The sequence below is a fragment of the Trachurus trachurus genome, assembly GCF_905171665.1.
Source record: "Trachurus trachurus genome assembly, chromosome: 17".
Taxonomy (NCBI): Eukaryota; Metazoa; Chordata; class Actinopteri; order Carangiformes; family Carangidae; genus Trachurus; species Trachurus trachurus.
In genome coordinates, this window is record NC_139900.1 from 26,805,287 (window position 1) to 26,832,820 (window position 27,534).

The 27,534-nt window shown below is 42.0% G+C and overlaps 3 protein-coding genes across 3 annotated transcripts; 2 read left to right on the forward strand and 1 right to left on the reverse strand.

Annotated features, from left to right (window-relative positions):
* Positions 1-3,627: 3,627 nt before the first annotated feature.
* On the forward strand, positions 3,628-9,073 carry LOC311001215 (crystallin J1C-like). Its single transcript, XM_083992240.1, has 10 exons — positions 3,628-3,788; positions 4,170-4,236; positions 4,521-4,697; positions 5,380-5,478; positions 5,571-5,663; positions 5,764-5,920; positions 7,969-8,084; positions 8,327-8,404; positions 8,530-8,669; positions 8,763-9,073. Exons 2-10 carry the CDS (start codon positions 4,170-4,172, stop codon positions 8,859-8,861), a joined length of 1,026 nt encoding a protein of 341 aa, XP_083848366.1. The 5' UTR covers positions 3,628-3,788; the 3' UTR covers positions 8,862-9,073.
* A 546-nt stretch (positions 9,074-9,619) lies between these two features.
* Positions 9,620-17,415, forward strand: eif2b5 (eukaryotic translation initiation factor 2B, subunit 5 epsilon). The gene is made up of 16 exons (XM_083992230.1): positions 9,620-9,817; positions 10,074-10,198; positions 10,275-10,460; positions 10,559-10,736; positions 10,821-10,901; positions 10,984-11,061; positions 11,152-11,464; positions 11,562-11,707; positions 13,456-13,600; positions 13,687-13,788; positions 13,885-13,986; positions 14,641-14,731; positions 14,819-14,942; positions 15,063-15,188; positions 15,305-15,415; positions 17,013-17,415. The coding sequence occupies exons 1-16, from the start codon at positions 9,659-9,661 to the stop codon at positions 17,073-17,075; spliced, it is 2,130 nt and encodes a 709-aa protein (XP_083848356.1). The 5' UTR covers positions 9,620-9,658; the 3' UTR covers positions 17,076-17,415.
* A 2-nt stretch (positions 17,416-17,417) lies between these two features.
* Positions 17,418-25,673, reverse strand: mul3 (mitochondrial E3 ubiquitin protein ligase 3). Its single transcript, XM_083992241.1, has 5 exons — positions 25,604-25,673; positions 25,346-25,492; positions 25,163-25,250; positions 19,723-19,843; positions 17,418-18,726 (listed from the first exon to the last, which is right to left on the reverse strand). The coding sequence occupies exons 2-5, from the start codon at positions 25,460-25,462 to the stop codon at positions 18,234-18,236; spliced, it is 819 nt and encodes a 272-aa protein (XP_083848367.1). The 5' UTR covers positions 25,463-25,492; positions 25,604-25,673; the 3' UTR covers positions 17,418-18,233.
* Positions 25,674-27,534: the final 1,861 nt, after the last annotated feature.

Here is a 27,534-nt window from a genome sequence, read left to right on the forward strand (position 1 = left end):
AGCTTTTCGTGTGTATGTGTGTGTGTGTGTGTTGCAGACTTGTCAAAGTGGGTGGAGTGAGGAGACGAGGACCAACCTTCTCTCCTTTTTTCTCCATCCATACGACCAGGGGGATGGGGATGGTGACGGCGCTGGAGGTGAAGGAAGACGGTGCATGTCAGGGAATGAAGGTGGGATGTGTCACAGATGCCTGAAAACCTCTCGGCTTCAAAAGAAGGAGCGCAATGATGGATTTAGTGGAGTGCTGTGAATACGAGGCACTCTTTTCCCATATTAAGTGTAGACGGTGGCTTGGATCCCAGCTAAAAATAATGGATGTGGGACAGGGAAGAGCATATCAGGAGGTGGTGGTGGGGGGGTGCTGGTGTCTAATTTGCTTCTGCTGGCACAGTGGTAGCGCTAGAATGTGGAGCTGGGTCATACAGGGACATGGAGAGGGGAAGAGAGTGGTAAGGAGCGGGCGCTGCACCTGCTGAGGATTGAGTGTATAGGTGTCACTTAGCCCTGACTCAAGGAGAAAGTGAAACAGAGTTTTACAGTGTTTGGAGTTTTGAAATCGTTTGCAGTCTGAGCCTGATACATATATACAGTACACGTGTGTCCTGTAAGACGTGTGCATGTGCTGTATGCCTGAGATGATCGCATGTGATATTACTTTACAAATTGAAAGGGAAGAGGTAAGCTATAAATAAATGCAGTCAATCTTAGTACTTCTTTCAACCCCTTGCACACCCCAGTAACCCCCCCCCCCAACACACACACACACAAGCATCACACAATTTTTTTTCTTCTGTTGCAAGACCTGCAGACCTACAGTACCAAGGTGGAAAGATTGTGTTTGAAGGTAGGACAGATGCACTGACAGCGTCTCTCTCTCTCTCTGTGTGTGTGTGTGTGTGTGTGTGTGTGTGGTGGGGTCGGTGTCTGTGACTGTGAAAAGTCAAGATGAATAGTGGCTCACTGTAAACATCTAATAAAATGACATGAGAGCTCAAAAGGAAGGGGAGGTGTCTCAAGTGACTTCATTTACACCTCATGTAGTGACACTACGTCACACCCTCTACATCTGAACCCCCCCCCCCACACACACACACACATATATCTACACAGTATTATGTTGTTGTTTTTTTTTAAATTATCTGCCCTTCTGTTCTCTATGAGCTTATAATGGTGATTTAGTTTTGCAACTTGCCAAACAATAATTAGGCTACTAAAAGATGGAAAAGGGATAAACCTTGTACTACTTCGCAATTGTTAAGAGGGATGTCTTTTTACTTGGCTTTAGAAAAGATAAGCTATACATCACGAAAAATAAGCTTGACAAGTTTTGGAAAATCTGGAAGGTTTTCTGTAATTTCCTTGAGAAAAATGATATTGAAGTAGATGGCTGGAATGATGAGCTGAACTGAAGATTGATCTATCTTTTCATTTTATCTTGATTTAGTATACTCATTTAGACCTTTACATACATTTATATGTATCTCTGTGTGTATAGTATGTAAATGTACTCATTTATTTATGTACTTATGTTTTATTTATTTATCTTTCTACCAACACGATTCTAACACATGCAATGATATAGTGTCCTTTCCCTTTTTTTTCTCCTTCTTTCAGTTATTTATTTAGCCTATTTTATTTTCATCATTATTATTGCTATTATTATTGTTGTTTTCTTGTATGTGCCTTCTTGTTTCATGTTGTTCACTGTTTGTAAAGTAACAAAATGTGCAATAAACATATGTTTAAAAAAATAATAATAATTAGGCTACTATCAATAATAAAGACACTGACTTCTGTGGGATGACTCAGTAACATCATTTTAGAACTTTTATGATCATTTTCAACAATACTATTATACACATTTTTATTTCTTCAAAAAATAGGCTCCTTAATTGAGTCAACTGTCTGTCCTCTGACGTGATTTTTTTCTTATCATTTATTGTAAACTGTTTGTGTAAAGTGACTTGCTATTTCTATTATTGTAATTAATTTTGTAAAGTGTACCGAAACCATGTTGCACCATGGTGATTTTACACTTTAAATAAACTAAACTAAACTAATAATGGTTTGTTCATGAGAGGCAATTCATGGAGTCATTGCTGCGATTACCTATCCTCGTCAGCAGATGGTGCTTTTTTTTTTTTTTTTTTTGTAAACTTTGTAAACTTGTAAAGAGTTTAACAGTCTACCACATAAAGTCCCGAGTCTTTGAACATGTGTGACATTGTATGCACTACATGGGTCATCCTAGTGTCCTTCCTCTGCCCCCAGGTTTATTGTAGTCAGTACACAAATGTCTCCACTAATGGAGTTAACAGGATTGCAACATGGCCTTATAACTACTTCAAAGACTATGTTACCACTTATTACAAGGAAAATACAAATCAACGTAAATTTTCCACCACACACTTTTAAAAAAAATTGTCATTAAAAAAAGTTACTGAAAACTGGCACTATAAATGACTTTAAAAACCTTTACACTGCTCACCTTTTCATTCACTGGCTAAAGGCAATACTTCACTGTCATTGTCATCAAGTGTGTTCAGAGGGTGACCACAGGGGGGCAGGGTTCACTCACCAAAGGGAGCTGCTTTCCATTTGTAGAGAGCTTCAACACCTCATTGAGGTCATAAAAAAAATCATGATTTTGAGCCCTCTTCTTCAAAAGCACCTGAATTTTTGTAGATAGAGGGTTCTGAGTCTGTCTGACCAATAGAAAAACAGGAGGCAGGTGAAAACAAACAGTTGTGTAAATGCATCAAGTATTTACCTGCAGCTGGGGGCTGGTGAGCCAGTGTAGTGGCTCACGACAGAGTCTGCCCAAGACTCTTCTCTCCAGAGGTTCCTGCAGGCTCTGCTCTTCTGCTCCCTCTTGCTCTTTGTGCTCTGAGCAGCCCAGAGAGACAGACAAAGGGATGAAGTGAAGAACAGTTCAGTTAGTCCTCTCAGCCCGCTGCCCAGTGGACTCAGTCTGTTACCTGTCTGACAATCAGGGCCGTTGTATAGGGGAGAAAGATGATGATAATTCTAGGGGCCCAGCGCCCAGTATAGGGCCCACAAAAAAACCCAGTAGTCTAATCTTTGTATGACTGAATTATTCTGCATAAGACCCTAACTACTCATAGTAATGCTGCATTAGCATCAAAAGAAAGTAGGCTAAATAAAAAATGATAATATAAGAAAAAAAGTGGAAAAGTCAGGGGCCCACTTTAGTATTCTTTCAGGGGCCCCAGAATTCCTAGCAACGGCCCTGTCTGACAATCATTGCATTTTATCCACAATTCATTAGCTGACCTGGGTATCACACTGCTCTGGTGCTGTCAGAGAGAGAACACTGGTTATAGTAGCCTAGCCACTAAATGATTAGGCTACTATGGGTTCACCTTGATACTATTTGATTTGTTATAAACCCTAACGCTGTTCAGATACTAGCTATTTAAAAAAACATTTCTTTGGAAATATTTTCTTTTGATAATATAGCCTAATATGCTGCTATAATATAATATAATATAATATATCTGTAGATCTTCTAAGTAAAACCCATAGACTGTAAAAAGAAGGTAAAACCACAGACCCCTAACATCAGTAACTGTTATGTCATTGTCTCCCTGTGGGCGGTGCTAAAGAGGAAACACTTGCATAACATGGCGCTGGATCAAAACTACACAGGGTGAATGTTAGCAGTGGATCAATCAAGTCGACATTAGAGGTTGTGGAGAGGTCGGGAGGAGACGCTGTGTTTCAGTGTAGTCTCTCTGTACATTTACACCAACTGGACTGAGTCCAAGGTAAGACTGTCAGTGTCAACCAGCATGTCTGATAACGTTTGGTCAGTTAGCTGTCTACAACGCGGTAGGCTACCGTCTCTGCAGCTGCTACTTTACATTAATCTAGTCTTTTGCTTTGATGAATCTATAAAACATTTAAAGTTTAATAATAAAAAGGTGAATAATGCCCCGGACAGGTGACATCTGCAGACGTCTTCTTCACGTGATCATAACCGCAGAGTAAACACACACTAGCAGAGACGATGATCAAGTTGATTTGACTTACTATCCAGAAAGTATAGCCTATTATTCTAGATTTATTTTTCTAGTCTGCTCTAATAAAGTAACCAAAACATCGACGAAAACCTACTTCTCCATTAATACTTCCTGTATTTTCCACAGATGGCCTCGGCTCTGGCGAACAGGGCGATGGGAGCCATTGTTGGATCAGCTGTTGCAGATGCAGCAGGTAATAAAAGTCTAAAGTCCATCATACTTATTAATGCTATGTGTTGTCATGTTACATATTTTATGCTTTGAGTAAATATCACTCTATTTAAAGAAAAAACCCTATCTTCACATTTCAGCTCAGGTAATATTTCCCTGATATAGCCTAATTATTAAATCCTTTAACTTTAAAAGCTCCACCAGTGGTTTGACATATCAAACACAAATCACATGCAGTTTTCATTAGTCAGCCGTTCAGATTCTGGTCTCCAGTCTTTTAACTGACCTGATGACTTGACCCCACAGCGCAGCCTCTCCACTGGGTCTACGACCTCCAGAAGCTGCAGGGGATCCTGGCTCAGGATCCAAACCCTGAGTTCCGCTCCGAGTCCGCCAACCCGTTTTACAGGAGGCAGACGGGCCAGCAGAGCTGCTATGGAGACCAGGCCTACGTTCTGCTGGAGTCCCTGTCTGAATGTGGAGGTGGGTTTCATCTTACTGGTTACGCTTAAATGCTACTTGCCAAAACATGGTAAGGTGTGTGATCAAATGTGCACTTCCTTCCATTGTTCATTTTTCAATACTCAATACTGTACCTGCTTGGAAACTTATATTTAAGAATGAAGAGCCAGTAGCTCCTGTTTTGTGCTGATTAATTAAAAAAAAATCAAGTAAAGAGGTTTCCTGTGTTTTTCTCCATGTGAAAACCCTTTTAAACAGGACTGGACTACTATGTTTCTCTGAAACCAACAGTGCCAGTCAAAAGTTTGGACACACTTTCTCATTCAACAGTTTTTCTTTATTTTGAATATGAAGGAACACATGTGGAATTTTCTAGTAAACCCAAAAGTGTTCATTAAAAATAAAGTGTTTTCTGTCACCTGACCCAACCCAATTGAGATGGTTTGGTATGAGTTGGACCAAGTGAAAGCAAAACAGCCAACAAGAGCTCAGCTCCTCTGGGAACTCCTTCAAGACTGTTTGAAAACTGTTTCAGGTGACGACCTGATTGTTTCTGGTGGGACTACTACAACATAGCAAACTTTACATTTGGGCATACTATTTAAGCTCTATGTTGGTTTTAACAAATTATTCTGATCAAATGTAGGCCTATGTCTAAACAGTTTGAGTTGTATGCTTGTCTTTGCCTGTCCTCTCTGACCAGGTCTAAATGTTGAGGATCTGAAGCAGCGCACGCTGAAGTTCTTTGGGCCTGGATCAGAGTATGACACGCCCATCAATGATCCTTACAGAGAGAGAGGAGGTAGGAAAGTCTTCCAGTGTTTTTTTTTTTTTTTTTTCAAATAAAGAATAAATTCACCTTACTGGTGGGTGCTGCACTTCTGTGTATAACAGGACCAAGACCACAGCTGCCCATTGAGGGACCATGGAGACATGCAAGTTTGAAGGGCTTCCTGAAGAACGTGGATGCGGGCAAAGAGGAGACTGGTAAAGACCTGGATTGACTGTTGCAACAGTGCAGTGTAATTATAGCATTTTGAGAGATAAGCATAGTCAACCAGTGTATTTGCTGTCGTATTCGTCACAGGATGTGAGAACGACTGTCAGATCGATGGAATCACCAGATTGGCCCCTATAGTGGCTTTCTATGCAGGAAAGCCTGACATGCTGGAGAAGGTTGAACAGGCCACTCGTGTCACCCAGAACAATGATGAATGTGTGGCTGAGACTCTGGCAGCAGCAAGGTCAGTGTCTCTATAATACACTGATTCACTCTCCAACTTTCATATGTTCACCAAACTGATACGCTGATGATTTGGGTACTGTTCACTTACAAATCTGGGGTTTGAATTCTTTTACTTGTCTGGAAGTTTATCTTATAGTAGCTAGTATCCGCAACACGCTTCTTACTTCAGCAGTGACACTGAGAGAAGATCAGACCACAAATGTGAAAATAAAGTGCAGACTTAAAGGGATAGTTCAACATTTTTGAAAATTGGCCCATCGCCATGATCCCCCTAGTAATAGCAGTAGGTTCGTTACCTTTAATTGTTGGTCCAAGCTGCTTTTAGATCGGGGGAGAAGAATACCGAGCGGCGCAGCTACACTACGGAGGCTAATGGAATTTCTTGGTTTTGCTCATCAAACTCAGCAAATACACAACCAAAAAACTCAAAAACGCTGTGGTGGACAAGTTGTGACCTGCACATTCACCACGCTATGAGATAATAGCGGAAAGTTGCGAGATGGAGTTGTTTTAGAGGCAAAGTCGGACTTTACACTCTAGACGGCTGCTCGGCGGAGTGATTTCAAAAGCGCCTGTTTACTGCAGATACGTCCGTATACTACGGCACTGGCTGAGGTGCGCACACTGTGTCCCTCCGACCAGTGGTTCACTGAAGAAAGTAGTTCAGAGTATTTGCTTCACTTCTCTTAACTTTCCGCTATTATCTCATAGCGTGGTAAATGTGCAGGTCACAACTTGTCCACCACAGCGTTTTTGAGTTTTTTGGTTGTGTATTTGCTGAGTTTGATGAGCAAAACCAAGAAATTCCATTAGCCTCCGTAGTGTAGCTGCGCCGCTCGGTATTCTTCTCCCCCGATCTAAAAGCAGCTTGGACCAACAATTAAAGGTAACGAACCTACTGCTATTACTAGGGGGATCATGGCGATGGGCCAATTTTCAAAAATGTTGAACTATCCCTTTAATGCAACCAGATCACAGCTATGACTGTGATGGATAACACACTTAAAACATCTATACATTAAGTATAATCTATCTGTCTGCTGTTTTATGGGGGGGGCAGGGTTAAATTCTAGATTTTGATTCATAATAAAATTGTAAATGTAATCTAGAGAATTTAATTGAGGTTTGTTGTGGTTTTCTGACTTCTCATCATGACTCATCACTGTAAAGGGTACACAGCAGAACTTTTAGTATTGTTTTATTCCTCACAAGAGGTAAATCCAGTTATTAATTTGATTATTATGTATTGTAATGCATCGTAAAAAAAAAGAAAAAAAAAAAGAAAATAATAATTTTTAGCATGTAAAGCTCAACGTACATATCTTAAAGCAGAAGTGAGTGATCCGGTCGTTTTCGCTAATGCTGCGTTCCAGGCAGGCTTTTGAAATCGTAAATTACAGCTTCAAGTCACAACTTACGACTTTGTAGCGTTCCAGGCAACCCACTCGTGTTTTTCCGACCTGTTTTACCTGTGAAAGTCACTATAACGGCCACTCGTAACTTCCGACCCGTGAACTCCTACCAGATCAAACTGATACAACTTCACAGGACGGAAAAACACGAGTCTACGAGTTTCCTTGAACGCACCATAACAGTCCTCGTCGCTACGTCACCACATTCACGGCGTTCCTTGACTACACACACAGCCCTGCATGCCGTTCTCTCTCCTCATTGGATAAAAACTGTAGGATACGATAAATGTTTTCTCCTGGGCTCAGAGCAGAGTGACTGACAGACCCGTGTTTCGGTCCAAACACTCTATGTAAGTGATTGCTGTCGGAAGATATAACTATTTAAGACTTATATTAACACAAATATATCACTTACTTCTGCTTTAATGCTCTGTGCTAAGAAATGTTGATGTTTATCACTGGATGTGTGTTTGGTCATTGGTTGGTGAAACTTGGAGGTTTTACTTTTTAAACAAGTAAAACTATACACTCTAATTTAATCATAAAAACAAATCTGAGAAGAAAACCATGTATCAATTGGAGATAGGGCTTCTCTAAAATGAAAAAGTAGGTTGTAAATGTACTTATTTTCCAGGATTCTGGAGCATTTGATCCTGAATGGTCCTGATCCCAAAGCCTTGGACACAGTGCTCAATCAGCTCAGTGATGAAAACAGAAAGCAGCCACAGGACCTGGACAAAGCAGTCAGTGGTATGTGAGGCCTGCAGCATTGTTGCTTCAATATTCCAGTCATGGGATTAACAGATTTAACCCTCCTCAATCTCTTTCTTCCTCATTTCCCACATCTATACTAATTTGTTACAAATTGAGTGATTAACACATTTAAACATGGTCAGTCAAACTAATTCCTCAGTCTGAAATCAAAGGATAATGAAAAACAAAACATGTTTGTTTAATGTAATAATAAAGTTCACATTATTTGTCTGTTTCAGGCCACATTCACCAGGTGAAGGAGAATCTCTCCAAGACTCCCAAGGAGCTGATCCCCACTGTGTTTCCAAACACCTGAGGTATCCTCTTTAACCTCTTTGATTATCAGATCTCACTTTTACTGAGCAAAGATAAATGATCAAGTTCAACCTGTAACTCAACAACCAACCTTCATGTCATCCGCCCCTGGTCGTGCTTCCTTCAGGTTTGCCAGGTGCGTTCCAAGCAGCGCTGCATGGAGTCCTGACGGCTAAGCAGTATGAGCAGGCTGTCAGAGACACCATGAGCTGTGGGGGATGCACCTGCAGTCGGGGATCCTTCATTGGGGCATGTCTTGGGGCTCAGGTAAGACTATGAATCTTGCTTTTGTTATATTTAGCAGTATACCAGTGTTGTTAGTAGGACGGTTTGTCAAATGGTACTTTTTGATTCTCCTAGGTTGGACTGGAGGGAATTCCATCGGCCTGGACGTCTAAAACCCTGCGATATGAGTCGGTGTTGGCACATGCCAAGAAGATAACCAAACAGCACCAATAGCTTCCGGGCAGTGAGTGTGTTTTACTGTCTGGAGCAGCCAAGAACATCATGAAAAGCTGTAGAGCTTTAACAGAGCAGTGAATGAAGGTTCTTGTCTAAACTGTCAAACGACAGGAGCCAGATGGTTTTGTCCCTGTTGAAGTTAAACATGTTGGTTCAGATGTACTTGTGAAAGTGTACCTACAATAAAAACATTTTTTTAAATGCCTCAAGTATAAGCTTTTGTCCACTGTGCAATATATGCACTGTTTGAACACCAGTGACCACCTGGAAAAGTGTACAGTAAATCATTATCTTCCTTGATTATTTAATAAGCACAATTTAGTGTCTTTAAAGAATTGCATGAGGATCACATCCAATACTGTTCTCAGTTCAAATAAATCTGAATAAGATGCTTTTTAAATTATTTTCTCAATTGACTTTTTTTCTTCAATAAAGTAAGAATGTATATAGTGTCACAAGGATCTTCAGTCTATTGGCAACTTATCAATCAGAAGCTGTTTACACGTTTGTGATAAGGACTGTATTTACTCAGTGGAGGGCCCCTAACTCTTGCTAATGGTAATAAAATATATAATTTTGATAGCCTACCATAATGCCCATACCTTACCCTATTGATACATAATAATATCGGACAGATATTAACTGTGCTGCCGTTGTCAGACTGCAGTGCAAGACTGTGCTTTCCTGCCACTCACCAAACGCGAACACTAGACACGCCGAAGATTGTCCGTCGCCGCCACCGTAGTTGTACCTGACGACAGAGTTGGACAGCAGTTGGGGAGTCAGGCAGAAACATGGCCGGTAAAGGAGGAAAACAGAGCCGTGCGGCTCCTGGTCTTCCCGGTAGAAAGGGTGCAGGGGAGCAGGAGGAGGAGGAGCAGCCGCTGCAGGCCGTGTTGGTCGCTGACAGCTTCAACCGGAGGTTTTTCCCGGTGACTAAAGACCAGCCGCGGGTAGGTAGCGAGCTAGGCTAACCGAGATGCTAACGGCAGCTAACTTGTGTCCACGCTGTAAACAGAGACAAACAGAGACATAGCTGCACTGACACAGAGGAAACCACTTCACAACATCTAAACATTAAACATTTAAACAGTTGGTTTGTGTTGTTTGGTTGGTTTTGTGTATTGATGCTGGTGGAGCCACCCACATGTCATGTAGTTACTTTGACTCAGACAGCTAACGTCATCTGTCACATTGTCACTGATGAAGGCTTTGCTGCCGCTGGGTAATGTTGCCATGATCGACTACACCCTGGAGTTCCTCACGTCCACCGGGGTCCAGGAGACGTTTGTCTTCTGCTGCTGGATGGCCAGTAAGATCAAGGACCACTTACTGTAAGTTTCTCTCTGACACTTCTTCTCTGTGTGCGTCCCAATGAATGGTTTTAACCGCTGACTCTGTGTCTGACAGAAAATCAAAGTGGTGTCGGCCCACCTCTCCAAACACAGTCCACATCATCACCTCAGAGCTGTACCGCTCCCTGGGGGATGTACTCAGAGATGTCGATGCAAAGAACCTTGTGCGCTCAGACTTTGTGTTGGTTTATGGAGATGTGGTGTCGAATATAGATGTCAGCCAGGCGCTGCAGGAGCACAGGTGAGATGGTCTCCACTCTTTTTATACAACCAGGATCCCCCCCAGGACTGTTTTTGCCTGAAATCTAAACACTTGTTGTAATTTTTCCTTGCTCGCAGGCATCGTCGAAAGGTGGAGAAGAACATCTCAGTGATGACGATGATGTTTAAGGAGTCATCACCGGGCCACAGGTCTCGCTGTGAGGAGGATGATGCCATTGTTGCTATGAACAGCAAGAGCCAGCGGATCTTACACTACCAGAAGACACAAGGGCTGAAGAAACTCCAGTTTCCTATGGTAACGGAGCGTTCCAGTAGTGCATCACATCTGTCACATAATTTGGACTGATGGGTGACAGTTACTCCTGTTTGTGTCTTGCAGAACATTTTCCACAGTGGAAGTGATGAGTTTGAAATCAGACACGACCTCCTTGACTGTCACATCAGTATCTGCTCCCCACAGGTCAGGTTTGAAACCTGACATAATATACTGTTCCATTCATTTTAACTGTCTGTTGTAACAATGGCTTTTCACAATTCTTCAGGTTGCTGAACTCTTCACTGACAATTTTGACTACCAAACTAGAAATGACTTTGTCAGAGGGCTCTTAGTCAATGAAGAGGTATTACACAGCCATCATTTACTTTTACTTGAATATTTACATATACATTGATGTGTTCGGATCAGATCATGGTTTGTTTTCTTGCTTCAGATCCTGGGAAACCAGATACACATGCACGTCACCAAGGACGGTTACGGTGCCAGAGTGTCCAACCTGCTCATGTACGATTCGGTGTCGTCGGACCTGGTGAGACGATGGGTTTACCCTCTCACGCCTGAGGCCAACTTCACGGACCAAGAGGGACGGAGCTGCACGTACTCTCGCCACAACGTCTACAGAGGCTCCGGGGTCAGCCTGGGCCACGGCAGCCAGATGGTGGAGAACGTCCTCATCGGCTGTGACACCAGCATCGGCGCAAACTGTCACATTTCCAATAGCGTCATCGGCAACAATTGCACTATAGGTGTGAGCTCGCTCTTCCAGCACCGTTGAAAAAGTGACAGCATGCATTTTTTTTTAAACATGTGTGATTTACATGCATCTTGTTTTCATCACGACAGGTGACAATGTAATCCTGAACCATGCCTACATCTGGAATAACGTTCACATGGCCAGTAACGTGACGATCAGCCAGTCTCTGGTCTGTGATAAGGCTGACGTCAAAGAAGGTGTGATGCTCAATAAACAGTGTGTCCTTGCATATAATGTAAGTATTATCATCATACTGAGGTCAAATGATTGTTATGACTATGCCACAATATACTTCTCATGTCACTGAGTTTGCAAAACATTTTTTGCCATGTTAAAGGGATAGTTCAACATTTTTGGCAAATTGGCCAAGGTTCGTTACCTTTAATTGTGACCTGCACATTCACCACGCTATGAGATAATAGCCGTGTTTCCACTGCAGGAGTTCCTGGTAAAGGGAGGGGGTGGGAACTTCTACAGGAACCGTCCTCTCACTCGGCCCTCTCAGTGGCCGTGTCTCCACTGCAAAGTAGGACCCCGCGGCGACGTCATGAGTTTTGATCACCGTGACGTCACCCAGGCAGGTCACAAGCACATGCACAAAAATCTTAACAACAACGAAGAAGGATGGAAGGAGCTGAGGCGGTAGCAGCGTTTCTGGTTTGTGTGTTTGTGCACATGGCGGTTGATTGTAATCCTGCTTGAGTTTTTTTTTACTTTTCACGGCATTGTTTTGCGGCGTGATGGATCCCCAGTGTGTCGAGGTGCGCTGATATTTTCATTTTGCCACGATGACTCAAACCCTCTGAACCTCCTCGGTGCCGTAGACTGCAATCAATGTCTGCACCTCATCGTCGGTCCATTTGTCGTACATCTTCCTGCTGTTTTCTTGTTGTTTACAGCGGTGTCTGCTAGGCTAATGCTCCCCTTCTGCTTCCCCTTTTAAAAATGCCGGTTGTTTTGGTGCTTTCTGGTGGCATCAGAGCCTACTCTAGCTTCAGCCAATCAGTGCCGGGTTAACCTCGAGCCCCACCCAGGAGCTTTTCAGGGCCGAACGGAGTACCTACCCTGGAGTAGGTACTCCGTTGGCCCCCGTAAAAGTTCCTGTAAATGGCCCTGTGGGGGAGGTTCCTGCAGTGGAGACACGCACCAACGGGGCTGGCCCTGTAAAATTACCCCGAAGTTCCTGCAATGGAAACGCGCCTAATAACGGAACGTTACAAGACAGAATTGTTTTCGAGGTAAATGAGAGACTGTTTGCTGAAAAACTGCACCCAACGAGAACGCGCATCATCGGTTTTGCATGAATTCACCTCGAAAACAACTCTGTCTCATGGCAATAGGCCAAAATGTTGAACTATCCCTTTAACGCTGCACAAAGCAACTTTGCATTTGGAATCTCTAAAACCTCATGGATAGTTTATTAGAAATTAGAAGTGAAATGTACTTACTATTACTATTTACTACCACAAGAGTTTGGCAGCAAATGATTTAAAGCACTTTCTTGGCTATTTTGAATACCATCTATTTTCACTTATGGCAGGGAGACAAGATATTTTGGTAACCCTTTAATTTACAGGCCATTAATTACGTGATAATATCAAGAAATAGCCAAGAAATAACAATTAATTGTGTCATAATGTCTAGAAATAGCCTAGAAATCATGGTCAATTTCATAGTAATGCTGAGAAATCTAGCCAAGAAATAATGATTGATTGCGTCGAAATAACTCAGAAATAACGGTCAATTGCAAGGACTTGGTGGAGAAAGATTCTGGCCTTTCCCCAAAAATTCAAAGCATGAAAACCATGTGTAATGTAATCTTTTTCCTTTATGAAAAACATGACATTACTATGAATGACCGTTATTTCTTGGCTATTTCTTGACATTATCATGTAATTAATGGCCTGTAAATTAAAGGGTACCAATATTTTATGAATATGCCTTCTGTATTGCTCCATTAAAATTTCTTTGATTCTGTGACAGGTGGTGATTGGACCAAACGTTTCTCTACCAGAGGGCACAGTGGTGTCCATGCACCACCCAGAGGAGGAGGAGGAAGAGGATGACGACGAATTTCTCAGTGATGATGCCGAGGTCGGTCAAAATAAAGACAAGACCAAACAGAAAGGTGTGTACTGACGAATGCATACGTTGTCAAAACTTCTGAAATGTTTCTTGTCGTGGTGTCACAGAGCGTTTTGTTCTGTCCTCCAGTTTTCAACCCAGCGGAGGTCGGAGCAGAGGGACAGGGCTACATCTGGAAGGCCAACAGCCTGGACGATACAGAGGACGAGGAGCTGTTGCAGTGTCTCTGGGGTAGGACGGCGTCCTTGTGTTTGTAAAAGTAGCATTTCCCAGGATGCTTTAGTCCTCATCACAGCAGCAACTTGTCATTTGTGTCTTATCCAATAGGTTTGGTGTTGAACCCTGATGTTGAGAGTGAAAGCGAGGACAGTGAGCCTGATGGTCCAGATGATCCAGTTATTCCCTCACCTGAGATGGACGATGTTAAAGGTGAGAGGGGTCAGGAAACACATGAAAATGAGAAACATCACACATGATTTACAAATGATTAAAATGTTCATTATTTTTGTCTATATACAGAAAATTCAGCCTTATGTGATTTCTTCAGACCACATGTTATAATTAATATATAATTAATGTATTACATGACTGAATGGCACCATTTTTATGTTGTTTCCTGGTTCTGTTCCCTGAACTGCTCATTCAGTTGTTGTGAGTTGGTCTGGTAATTTGAGGTGTGTATGAATTGCTGTTAATCGCTGAGTTTCCTGCTAAAACCAAAGTGTACTTTGATGTTAATTAGAAGGAAATATAAGATAGCATGATATAGTCTGACAGTCACTGCTGAACATATGGAAAAAGAAGAGACATTTAACTGCAGTAAATGAATTATAGATGAATATTTACTGAGGTTTAAATGGGTCTTTCTGATGGAAATCACCAGCTGTTTTTAAACTCAAGACAACCAACAGCCTTTGTCACTTTCTGCCTGTCAGATTACATCGTCACCTATAATACATAAAACCTATAAAAACAGTCAATAAGGACCAAAGTTGATTCTTCTGTATATCAGAGTCAGAAGAATGTGCTCTTAAAGTCTGATGGAGACATCCTCCTGTCTGACTCTGTCCTGCTCATGTTTAGTCTTCCAGATGGAGGTGCTGGGGACTCTGCAGAGAGGCTTGGAGGAAAACATTGGCTGTGACAATCTGGTACTGGAGATTAACTCTCTAAAGTAAGGGCCACTTTGTAAATACCTGCAATGCCTTTTCTGTCTTTTACCACTATAGCACATTCAGACTGACACCCTGTCTCTCCTCAGATATGCCTACAACATCACTCTGAAGGAGGTGATGCAGATTTTAACCAGGGTGGTCCTGGAATACCCTTTCCAGCAGCAGGGACCTCAGCTCACTGCATCACAATATGTTGCTGTGCTCCTGCCGGTGAATAAACTCCCAGATTTGCACCATAGATGTTGTTTACATCACATTGTTTAACCATAGTCTAGATAGGGAGAGATATTCTGAATCGATAAGTCACAGTTATCTTTGTCCTCCTCTCAGCTGTTGAAGAAATTCGCACCGGTGTTTAAGAACTACGTGAAGAGAGCTCAGGACCATCTGGATTGTCTGTCAGCCTTTGAGGAGCACTTCCTGGAGCAGGAGAGCCACTGGCCCGCCATGGTCAAGGTAAGAACCAATCAGTGACCCGCTGATTCTTAGAAACATCAAACCTCGGTTACAAGACAAGACGTGGCTCGTCAGACCGAACCAGTCGTGTGATCCTGGTTGTTTTCATCCTTCAGGTGCTGATGAACATGTACCAGCTGGAGATCCTGGAGGAGGAGATGATCCTGCGCTGGTTCTCCCAGGGGGCCACCACCGACAAGAGCAGACAGCTCCGCAAGAACCAGGGGGTACGTACAGGGTTAACTCACTCACACGCAACAGTTACACAGTAGAAGGTTGACGTGTGGTTGCTGTAGTCGGAGGTCTGTGTAAAAAAACAGTGGAAGAGTGATCTGTCTCCACCTGGTCCAGTGGAGAATTAAAAATAAAAGATTGTTAAAGAGGAACTAAGCAGGATTATGCTATGCTATGGCTATGGCTATGCTACATTTTTACCTGAATTAAAAAGCTCCGGAGTGATTGAGATAGTTAACTACATGACTTGTGACTTGTTACGGGTGACAGAGGCTCTCTGTCTTCCACCTGGCGTCGCATGGCTGAAAACCAACCATGCACCATCAGTGTAGTACCTGGCCGCCGCCCCGGTGTCTCGTCTTTGCACACCACAACACAAACGCGGTCCATAACCCGTAATCTTTTGTTTATGACACTTAAGTTTTCGCTGGCTTTGTTGTAAACAAATGCACATGGCCAGGCGGAGCAAAACAGCGGAAAAGGACTTGCATATTTGAGTTGAGTACTTTTATTGTCAGAATCACTTCTGAAATTTTTCTTGCGTCCAAGACACTTGTTCCTCGTGACAAAGAAACATTACAAAATATAAACACAATATAACACCAAACAAACATCAAACAAAATATCACATCAAACAATGCAAAAAAAAACAGACAACAGAATATAACACAAGACAAACATCAGACATGTGACGTGCTATACGTACGTATCAAAGTGGCTGCAGTGCCTCCAAGTCTACACTAAGCTGTTCAACATTTTAACTGATTGAGGAATAAAAGAGTTCCTCAGTGTATTTAATCTAGCCACAGGGACTTTATATCTCCTGTTGGATGGCAGCAACTGATAGTCTACAGGGACAGCATTCGTCTAGTGCAGAGTTCCTCTTTAAATCCTCCAGTCCTCCCATCAAACTGGCCTGCTCTCCCTGCTTTCCCTGTGTATGACCCAGTCTGCCCACCAGAAGCTCTTCCTTGACTGAACAATCCCAGTTTCTTCCATATTCCATGTTGCAAACAGTTTTCCTGTCAGTCAGCATCTATTGCATGTCTGCCCATCCTAGGTGAGGAATCCCTACTCTGTTGCTCACCCTGAGGTTTCTCCTGTTTTTCTTGGGAGTCAGTGGATGTGAGGATCTAAGTGTAGGGGATGTTGTTATGATGCTGTGTAAAGACCTGTAAGACAAACTGTTTGTCAAAATTGGCTATACAAATAGACTTGCTTTGCCTTTAACAGAGATAACCAAGTAAATTTCAGAATAAAGGAAATGATTCACAGATTTCAAATAATGGCTGTAATAGATATTGATGGATATTTGTGATTAAAGACATTTTTTAGTCTTCATTAAGTTTATTAAGGAATAAAATAAATAAATGAATGTAAGTTGTATCAAACCTGACTTACCTTAGATAAGATAAACAGATACATGGGCACCATTGTTACATCACTGTAGTGATTAATTTGATCTGTATCCTTGTTTAAATATGTAAGAGTGCAGTTGCTCCCATCTGACCTGTTCAGCAGGATAACTGCATGTTTAGTAATGATGAATTCCTAACTGCTCTGTTTGTGCGTCTGTTTTTCCACCAACAGCTTCAGAAGTTCATCCAGTGGCTGGAGGAGGCTGAGGAGTCTTCAGAGGACGACGGAGAATAATGAGGAGCTCTTGAGAGGACAAAGAGGATTGTGTAAAACTTGACGACTGCTGTGTTAATGAAGGGATTCAGGCTGTTTGACCCTCTACGGTAGCTTTCTGTCCCCGGTAACCATCAGGATCTGCTCCGTACAGCTGAAGCTGACATACAAAAACATAAACATCATAGTGCCACGTCATATAAGGGCTGTGTGCTGCGAATGTCACTTTCCAAATTAAGCAGAAAGACTCTCAGGCTGCTTGGAAATATGTACCATTTAAAAAAATAAGTACCATCTGTCTCACTATTTTGTCAACTGCACAAAATATCTCACTCAAAATAAAACTGCTGATACAAGGTTTTGAAAAGACGTTTTATTACCATTACTCCATTCAAAACTAAAACCACCACCTTTGAAAAAATACCAGTTATCTTTTTTGTGTTGCCCTTTTTATAATCTAAAACAACTGAACACTGACTGCAGGTCAGAACAGAGTAAAGAGGTAGAAGATTAGCAGCTAAACTGATATACACTGAATCATAGTTATTGTGGATTTCATGTCATCTGGTCTAAATACTGACTGCAATCTTGGACTGATAATTATTTCTCTGATCAGATTCACAGTAAAAGCCTTGTAAAGTAAATGCAAAAAATTATCAAAATAAAAGCCTGGTTATAGTTTTTGACATACAGTGTAAAATTAATTACAAAAGTGACATGAAATTTTTGGGCTGTTTTGATTTGATCAGAAAACACTGAGCCAGAGACCAGACAGAAACATATGATCATAAACAATCATACAAATCTCACATTATCTGGTTTAAGGTTTTGGTTTTTAGTATTTTAAATTCTGACAAGTGGTTACAAATATATAAAGTGGTCCATTAAAACAATCCTGAAAAGACACAACATACAAGGAACATGATGTGACGTTACTGAAAACACATGATTTACCTGTTCACATCTTAATGTGATCTTCTTTTAAGAAGTTGTTTTAATGTCTTGTAACATGTTGTGTTATCTATTTGTGTAATATGTTGGTTTTTGCGTTGTGCCTCCATCATGTCCACTGTACAACATGATGTAAATACTTATCGACAGCAGAAATGAATCTAACGACCTGGACTGTGCTGTGGAAGCTACGTGGACGAAACAGCTGATGCAGTGGATTCCCTTCCTTCAGGCCTTCTTGGATCTGTCATCCTTCCCTAAGTTGTAGATGAGGCCGGCTAGAAGCGACGCCCCCGTGAGGCCGGTGACAGCAGTCAGCGTCTTCCACATGCTGGCCGAGCTCTCGTGTCTGTCCATAAAGCTCCTGTAGTCGGAGGGCACCAGGATGAACTTGCGTCCGTCCTGCGGGGCCTGCAGCCTCATCACCTGGCCCCCCTCCAGCACCACCTCCCCAAACCCGGTCAGGGTGCTCCCCACCCGGAGCATCTCCTCGCTCTCCTCCATCGCCTCGGGTTTCTCCCCGGCGACCAACTGCAGCGTAACGTTCGCCAAGCTCTCCTCGGCTTTTCTCAGTCTGTAGTAAACCCTCTCCAGGAAGCAGCCGGACGCCTCCAGAGGGTTCTGCACCTTCACGTATAAGTCAGTGATGTAGGCTCCGGGGCTGACCAGGCTGAAGGCCACTGAGTTGCTGCTCTCCTTCCTGTTCATTGTCCGAGAGTTCCTGCAAAATTATTATGACAAATAACTGTTATTTATTAGAGATGCACCGATCTGATACCTGGATCGGATATCGGCTCCGATATCGACTAATTAGCTGGATATCGGATGAATGAGGCTGATCCAGCATTCTGATCCAGTCATTTTTTAAAAATCATTATTAATATCATACACAGCAATACAGTTACAGCGGTCTAGTGTTATTTATTTATTTTTGCTGCTAATGTACACTTTGTTATTTGTTAAAGGGACAACGAGGAGGTTTGGAAAAGCGAAGCGTTTTCACACTACATTTATGAGCCTCTGCGCGCACCGTAAAATTCTTTGACCGGCGCAAGACGGACTCATGTTTTCATTCATCAAGAATTAAAGTCAGAGGTTCAAAGACGATCACATACCGTCGTAGTTCCAACCATAAACGGCGATTCGGCTGCGTTATTCTCATGACTCGCCACGAAACCGAAAGTAAAGAAACCCTGGTCGGCTCGCCCAGCATTTCCGCCACCACTAATAATAACAAAATAACGATAGAGACAAAACGATATATTTATCGAAAATGGGCCCATTAACAAGTGTGGGTAGCGTAGATTCATCCACATTAACAAGAGACTTTTATAACCAAATAGAAACTCCTCGTTGTCCCTTTAATAAATACTATTACTATTATTATTATTATTATTATTATTATTATTATTATTATTATTATTATTATTATTATTATTAATAATCATAATATTAATATACATTTATATCTGTGTTAATTTGTTACCTTTTTTTTTTAGCAAGGCTAAATGTTTATGTCAAGCCTGATGCCTTCACTCACATGGCAAGGTATACGGTTCATTCATTCAACAGTAGTATCGGATCGGTATCGGGTATCGGCCGATGCGCTCAGCCCAGGTATCGGTATGGATTGGAAAAAACTGGATCGGTGCATCTCTATTATTTATATGTTCACATGATGATAAAAAAAACATTGTGCTGTGTGCTCATTATGTACCATGTCTTAGTGAGGCTGTTCCAGTATTTCCAGTGCTCCTCCGTGGTGATCTTCTGAATCACACCAAAGCATCGTGGGACAAACTTGCTGGCCAGAGGCTCCGCTTCTGCCTGGACCATACCTGCAAACACACAGTAAGAGATATTTTTTTAAAACTCATTCTTTATTTAATTTTATGAAAAAATAACACCAAAAAACAGCAGTGTCAGAGGGATACATGTCTTTTGTTGTGATATTACAATGTTTTTAACTTCATTCAGAGTCTCCAGTGGCGTCTCTACGGTGAGATTTATACGTTGTCTATTTGTCCCATTTAGTGTTGAATTCCGTTTGTTGGAGTCTTGGTATACGTATATGTGAGTCTTTCCATATTATCTCCTCGACTGTGTCCAACCAGTTCCTCAGAGTGGGAGAGCCTTCACTACACCATTTCCTCATGACTGCTTTCTTGGTCGCAGCCAGAAATATTTTGACCAAATATTTGTCCTCACACTGTACATTTTCCCTTGTCAGGTTAAATAGATATAACACCTCAAATTACATTGGTGGTTTGTATCCCAGTCTTTTCCCCAATTCAACCCATATATCATTCCAGTATTATTTTTTTTTTTTTACCTTAGTACGGTACATTCCCAAAAACTATGAGTATGACCTGCTTTTTGCTCCAGCATGCTTGTTGTATGGATAAGAGAATTTGTTTTTAATTTCAGGAGTAATAAAGAATCTGACTATATTTTTCCAGCAGAATTCTTTCCACATCTGGAGCTTGTGGTGGTTCGCTGTACATCACATATGTTGTACCAGTCTTCTTCTGTTAGCAGCAGGGGCACCGAAAAGGGGGGGTAAAGGAGACGGATTCTAGGGGCCCATGATGGAGGGGGGCCCAAAGAGGCCCCTAATGATGATGAAATGATAATACAGAAAAAATAATATGACGCTAATGTAACGGATGTGCACTCACTCCACCCATAAAGGACGTGCTAACCAACCCGCCCAGTGGTTGTCAACCTCTTGGCGAAGAGGTTAGCATCGTCGCCTCCGGTGCGGGAGGTCGTGGGATCGAACCCCACCTAGGGCAGGCCGTGAGAAACACAACGCAGAGGGCCAGATATGACATCGGCTACACTAAGTTATTAACTATAATCACAAATATTTTATTTTCAATGTCCTGGTAACAATAACTTTATTTGTTTTGGAAACATCAACGCCTGCAGGGCCCCCCCTTTCCCCCCTCTATTTCTGTAAAATGGTTCAGTCCGCCTGGATCAGCTGCAGGTAGCGCACCGGCGGTTTGTCACAGACAGCGCCACAGCAGCAAGGAGGCAGAGACGGCAGTAGGCCTATGCCTCAAAAATCAGGCAGCCAAAAACGAAAAGAAAAGAAATTAAGAGAGAAAGAGTTGAAGGGTCGACAATATGTCACCCAGTATTCCCCCAAAAAAGGTGGGTTTGTTAGTTGTTGTGGATAGTTATGGAATATTAACTTTGTCCCTGTCTGTGGTCTATAAGCTAGCTCACTTTTCTCACCATGTTAGCTCAAGAAAACTCTGGATTTTTACATTTCACTGTTATTTTAGTTAAAGCAGAAGTAAGCGATCCGGTCGTTTTGGCTAATGCTGCGTTCCAGGCAGGCTTTTGAAACCGTAAATTACAGCTTCAAGTCACGACTTACGACTTTGTAGTGTTCCAGGCAACCCACTCGTGTTTTTCCGACCTGTTTTACCTGTGAAAGTGCACTATAACGGCCACTCGTAACTTCCGACCCATGAACTCGTACCAGATCGAACTGGTACCACTTCACAGGTCGGAAAAACACGACTTACGGGTTGCCTTGAACGCACCATAACGTCTTGTCAGCCGATGGAGTTAGCAGCCCCCGCCCTCGTCATGGCGTCACCACATTCAGGCGCATCCCTTGGCTGCACACACAGCCCTTCATGCCGTTCTCTCTCCTCATTGGATAAAACTTGTAGGATACGAGAAAAGTTTTCTCCTCGGCTCAGAGCAGAGCAGAGGGACTGAGAGACCCGTGTTTCAGACCAAACACTCTATGTAAGTGATTGCTGTCGGAAGATATAACTATTTAAGACTTATATTAACACAAAAATATCGCTTACTTCTGCTTTAAATAATCAATCCAGTCAAACATTTATCAAGCTGTTCTTATTCAATTAGTTGACCTCCCCTCTGTCAAAATGATGCCCCATTCTGAACAGAGTCAAGTGCACCAGCAGCTGCAGCAGCTGCCTGTCAGCCCACAACTTCCCCTGACCCAGAACCAGCCCCAGTGCCCCCACATGAGAAAGGAGGTTAGCAGCTGTGTGTCTTGAAATAATAATAATAATAATAATAATAATAATAATAATAATAATAATAATAATAATAATAATAATACATTTTACTACAGTCTCTAAACAATACAAAGCTGAATCTGTTATGGGAAAGATTAATTAAAATGAATGAAATAAAAATCATTTTGAACAATTTTAATGGTTCAAAAAGCATAAGCCCTTCTAAAAAATTAAATAGAACACGTGCAGTAAGAACAGAGGAGAAAATCTGTGGTGTGTGCAGCAGACTGGGGTGACTGCTCTCAGTCCAATCTGAGAAGTTCACATGTTGGTGACTATGCTATTAGTTATATTATAGGAAATACTATATAATTGTATGTAATGTATGTCATGTACACTCTACAGAGCCAGGTCCAGGACCCTCTTCTGGTTTGTCAGGGAGGAATGTGGAGGAAGAGATGGAAGAGGGTACAGATGAAAGTGAGAGCGCAGAAACACAGGCGACAGAGAGTGAGGACGAAGATGTTGAAAGTAATTCAGAGGAGGATGGACTGAATGAGTGTACAGAAAGAGTCAGGAAGACAACAGAGAGGCAGGAAGAAAAACAAGCTGATGTTGAGGTATTTGAAAGGGAAGAAGATAATCTGACTGGTGACCCTGGTTTCTGGCCAGCAGATTTTACTGATCATTGTTTATTTCCTATTTAAGAATCAGTGTTGCAGCAAATAAATTAATCAAAATGAATTCTATACATGTCAACTGTCATGTTGTTCTTCTTTCACAAATATGGTAATGATAGTCAAAAATACCATTAAAATTAGTGCTGCACGATTAATCTAATCGCAATCGCGATGTCACGCCGTGCGATTACGTAATCGCACGAAAGAGTGCGATTGGCGATTTAAAGTACATAAATGTGCGACCGCGTGAGCCTGTAAACGGGACTTTAACTCCTGTAGTGTGTGGAGCCGCTAATGTGTGCAGCATAGCAGACTCTGTCAGTAGTCATGTGACCAGCAGGTCTGATCACGTGACTACCCAGCTGGCAGACAGCGCAGCGTGTGCTGCAGGACCGTCTCCCCGTGATTACAGCAGGTGTGGAGCTTTAGGGCCGAGATATACTTGCTGTAAAGTACGCGTACGCGAGCTGCCGCGCGTATCCTGCGTCGCGTCACCTCGCGTCGATATGTGCGTTCGGTCGCAGGCGACGCATCAAACGGACGCGCGGCAGCTCGCGTACGCGTAGTTTACAGCAAGTATATCTCGGCCCTTAGCGTCACGGAGCGAACTGTGTTTTCCTCCGCAACATGTGCAGTGCGTTTAAAAAACGAGGAGGTATGCCTGTTGGGGCAAACGACCAGAAAGCTCCGGTGTTTGGTTTTCTTTTAACTGTCTTTTTTATTTATTTTTTATTTTTATTTTACGGTAACAGCCACACTCATTTGCCGTCTCCTCTCGTCCGTTGTGTGTGTGTGTGTGCGCGTGCGTGCGTGTGTGTGTGTGTCTGTCTGTCTGTCTCTGTGTTACCTGTGTACCTGTGTGCTGTGAGAGGAGGGAGGGGGGAGAAAGGCATTGTAATAAATGATGGCATCGCAGTAGACTATGAAACTGCACAAAAAGTTACCTATTTTTATTTAATACAAAGATACTGTAAGGAAATACACTCCTAAAATATGGTTATTTCCTGTGCTGTGCTTGATAATCAAGCAAATAGACTCCTTACAGCATTAAAGCAGAAGTGAGTGATATATTTGTGTTAATATAAGTCTTAAATAGTTATATCTTCCGACAGCAATCACTTACATAGAGTGTTTGGACTGAAACACGGGTCTGTCAGTCCCTCTGCTCTGCTCTGAGCCGAAGAGAAAACATTTATCGTATCCTACAGTTTTTATCCAATGAGGAGAGAGAACGGCATGCAGGGCTGTGTGTGCAGCCAAGGAACGCCGTGAATGTGGTGACGTAGGCAAAGACGGTTTATAAACCAAGACCTTTCATGAGAGTCAGCTTCCTGTATGCATGTCACGTGGGCTTCTACACGGCCACGCCCCTTTAGAGAGACCAGAGGCAGCTTGGAGTGTATTGATTCCTATGGGACAATTTAATGTGAACACCGATTATGGTCGGGCCTTTCTCCCCACGGTCACTGAAGCAAATTTTGGACTCATTTTTCACAAGCCACATCTCTTCTGAACAGTTTGACACCAAAATGGTAATTTTCAGACGGAGAAATCCGGAGAAAATCCACTTTGTTCCAGACCTGTCTCTGTCTCTACGACACACTCTCGCGAGATTTGGCACCGATCTCCTAGGCAACGTCAAACAAACGGCCACGAACTCCCGTGAAAATGATTTAAATTATTTTTGGCATGCTAAATATTACTGTTAGTAGTGCAAATATTTAATGTTATCATAAGAAAATATAAATATCTCACTTTCATCTACCTAAAAATTGTATAAATCCACACACACGTTCACAGACGAGGTGGGGTGACGGTTGGCCACGCCCATTTAGAGAGACAGGAAGTGAATACCATTTCATATCATTGGAGCAGCCGCTCATGAAGTATCTTTCCATTTATTGAATATCTTTGACGTAGGGACCAGGACTGTTATGGTGCGTTCAAGGAAACTCGTATTTTTCCGACCGTGAAGTGGTACCAGTTCCATCTGGTACGAGTTCACCGGTCGGAAGTTACGAGTGGCCGTTATAGTGACTTTCACCGGTAAAACAGGTCGGAAAAACACGAGTGGGTTGCCTGGAACGCTACAAAGTCGTAAGTTGTGACTTGAAGCTGTAATTTACGATTTCAAAAGCCTGCCTGGAACGCAGCATTAGCGAAAACGACCGGATCACTCACTTCTGCTTTAATTTACAATATCGTAATCGCAATCGCAAATCGCAATATTTTCCACCATAATCGCAATCGCACATTTTTATCAAATCGTGCAGCACTAATTAAAATGCATAATTGTATGTAAAATAGCATCAAAAAATGTTGCCGCTGTGTTGGGGGCCCTGTAAAGATTCTTTTCATGGGGCCCAAAATCCCTAGCGGCGCCCCTGGTTAGCAGTGTAGTAAGAGATATTTTAACCAGCCCCACAGCTGACCCCATTGATTTAGTTAATTATCTGAGCAGAGTTTGTACCTTCCACAGCAACATACTGGAGCCGCCTGTAGGGAGTGGACCTCAGGACCCGGACCAGGTGTTGGTCTGGTTTGAAAATGGGGATTTCCTGAAGAGAAAAAAAAAATCACAAGGAGGAAATATTGACAAAAGGATAAAACTTTGTCTGAATTAGAAGTTTGTGTGTCCTGATGGTGAACTTGCCTTCAGCTTCTGCAGCTCCTTCGTCTTCTCCTGGTATAAGTGGTAGAAGAGGCCGGAGAAGGCGAAGCTGGAGCCGACACCGATCAGCAGCAGCGGGTTTACAGGGAGGTCACTCATCGTGTGGGTGCAGAGCTACAGTAACTTACACTGACAGACAGAAGCACAGCACACTCATTATCTGATTAACGCAGATCCACGTCGCGTGTTTTACTGGAATAATCAGATGAAGCGCACCAGAGGAAGAGGAATAAAACGTACCTGTTGGCGTAGGTGGGTGAGACGGTGACTCATGAGTAGTTTGGTCCCAGAAAACGAAAACAAAACCTTTGAATGTTTTATTTCCTGTTTTGCCAGTGCTACGTCATGTGTCAACAGCCAATAGGAACTAAGCTTCGTTTCGCCGCTGAGGCCCGTGGCCGCCAGGCGGCAGCAGCGTCCTGTTGTTACAGCAGACACATGAAACTAGAGTGCCTATAGAGAGATATATAGGCACTCTACATGAAACCTGCTGTCTCGGTCCCAGTTTCAGTAGCTCAACTGGTTTCTGTCACTCATCCCGTGGAGGAGGACGTTTTCAAATTGTTAACTTGTAGTCAGTGAAAGTAACAATTTACCAAAACCATAAAACACTGTACCCCCTGAAGATGTCCATCGCATACCACTTTCCCCCACAGTTTGGAAAATTACTTTTCAACATTTATAAAAAAATGTGTTACTTAAATCTCTCATTTCATCCAATTTATTCACTATTATTGTTTTTTATGGGATAGGCTATGAACAATTTGTATAAGTAACTTATCATTATAGATATTTTCATATTAGTCTAATTATGAGTTGTGCATACATTGAGTAAATGGGTTGAAGAACTAATTGCAACCTAAATAGATACACACAAATATTTATTCGACAAAAATACTACATTAGAAAAAGATTGAACCCCAAACATGTTAATTTCTCTCTCTCCCTTTCTTTCTTTCTTTCTTTCTTTCTTTCTTTCTTTCTTTCTTTCTTTCTTTCTTTCTTTCTTTATTTCTTTCTTTCTGCTTTAGGTCTCTTTTACAAAAGAGAGGTCTTTGATGCAGGCACCCAAATAAACCAGGTTAGATAGCCCAAGTTGTTGAATGTTGAAATTTGAACGAGGGAGTAATAAATGGTCAGTGGTGGGTTTTAAATTTTTTTTTTAGATTGGCTTGTTTATGATCAGAAAACTGAGTTTGGTTTTCGCCACAGATGAAGCAGTTTTTAGGTGTACGTCTGGTTCTGCTAGAAGAGCCAAAGGCTTGGTATAAGTACTATTGACTATTAGTTTTGTGGTTAGAGGTTTAGAAAAGCATAGCCTACAAGGTTTCAGGAAATGTGTTTCAGCAAAAGGTTTCAGGAAATGTGTTTCAGCAATTCTGAGAAACAAACAGAAACTATAACATTGGAAAATAAATTAAAAATGAAGAAGCAAAAAAGGACTACCTGAAGTTGTACTTAAACAGTAAAATAAATAAATAAAACAAGTTGTTAATGAAATATATCCTATTTATAATATATAATAATACAGCATCTCAGCAGTTAGCAGTAGACCATACATCTCATATAGCTTAGTATCTTACAAACACTGATTTCAGGAATGACAACTCTAATTGTAATGTCTTTACTGTTTAATACCTTCTGCACGTCATAGTGGTTTACTGCCTGTTGTCGTGGTGTGATATTGATTAACGCTGCCAATCAAAATGATGCAGCCATGACAGCGATGATTTGCAGGCTGACTCATCCTCCATATATGGAGGGTGTTTAACCTCGTTTCACTGTGGGCTGTTTCCATGAGGTGTGAGCAGTTCTCCTTCATTTAAACCTTCACATAGGCTATTGTTTATCATAATGACTTCTGAAGGTCTGAGGAGTCAGTGTATACAGGAGAAAAGCCACAGAGAGAAGTATTGAATAGCAGAATGATTTCTTCATGACCTCGGACATTTATCTTGTTTCCCTGTGGAGAGGCCTTGATCATCAAGTGATCATCTCTGCAGCAGCGAATCCTGATCACATTGTTTTTAATTGAAACTTGCTTTGACGTAATACGTGTGTGAATCATAAAGCACAACTCCACACTTTTCTTTTTCTCTGTGTGTCCTGACTAGCAGACATAGCTCTAAACAGGATTTGACATGGAATTCACATGTTTTTAAAGTGTATAT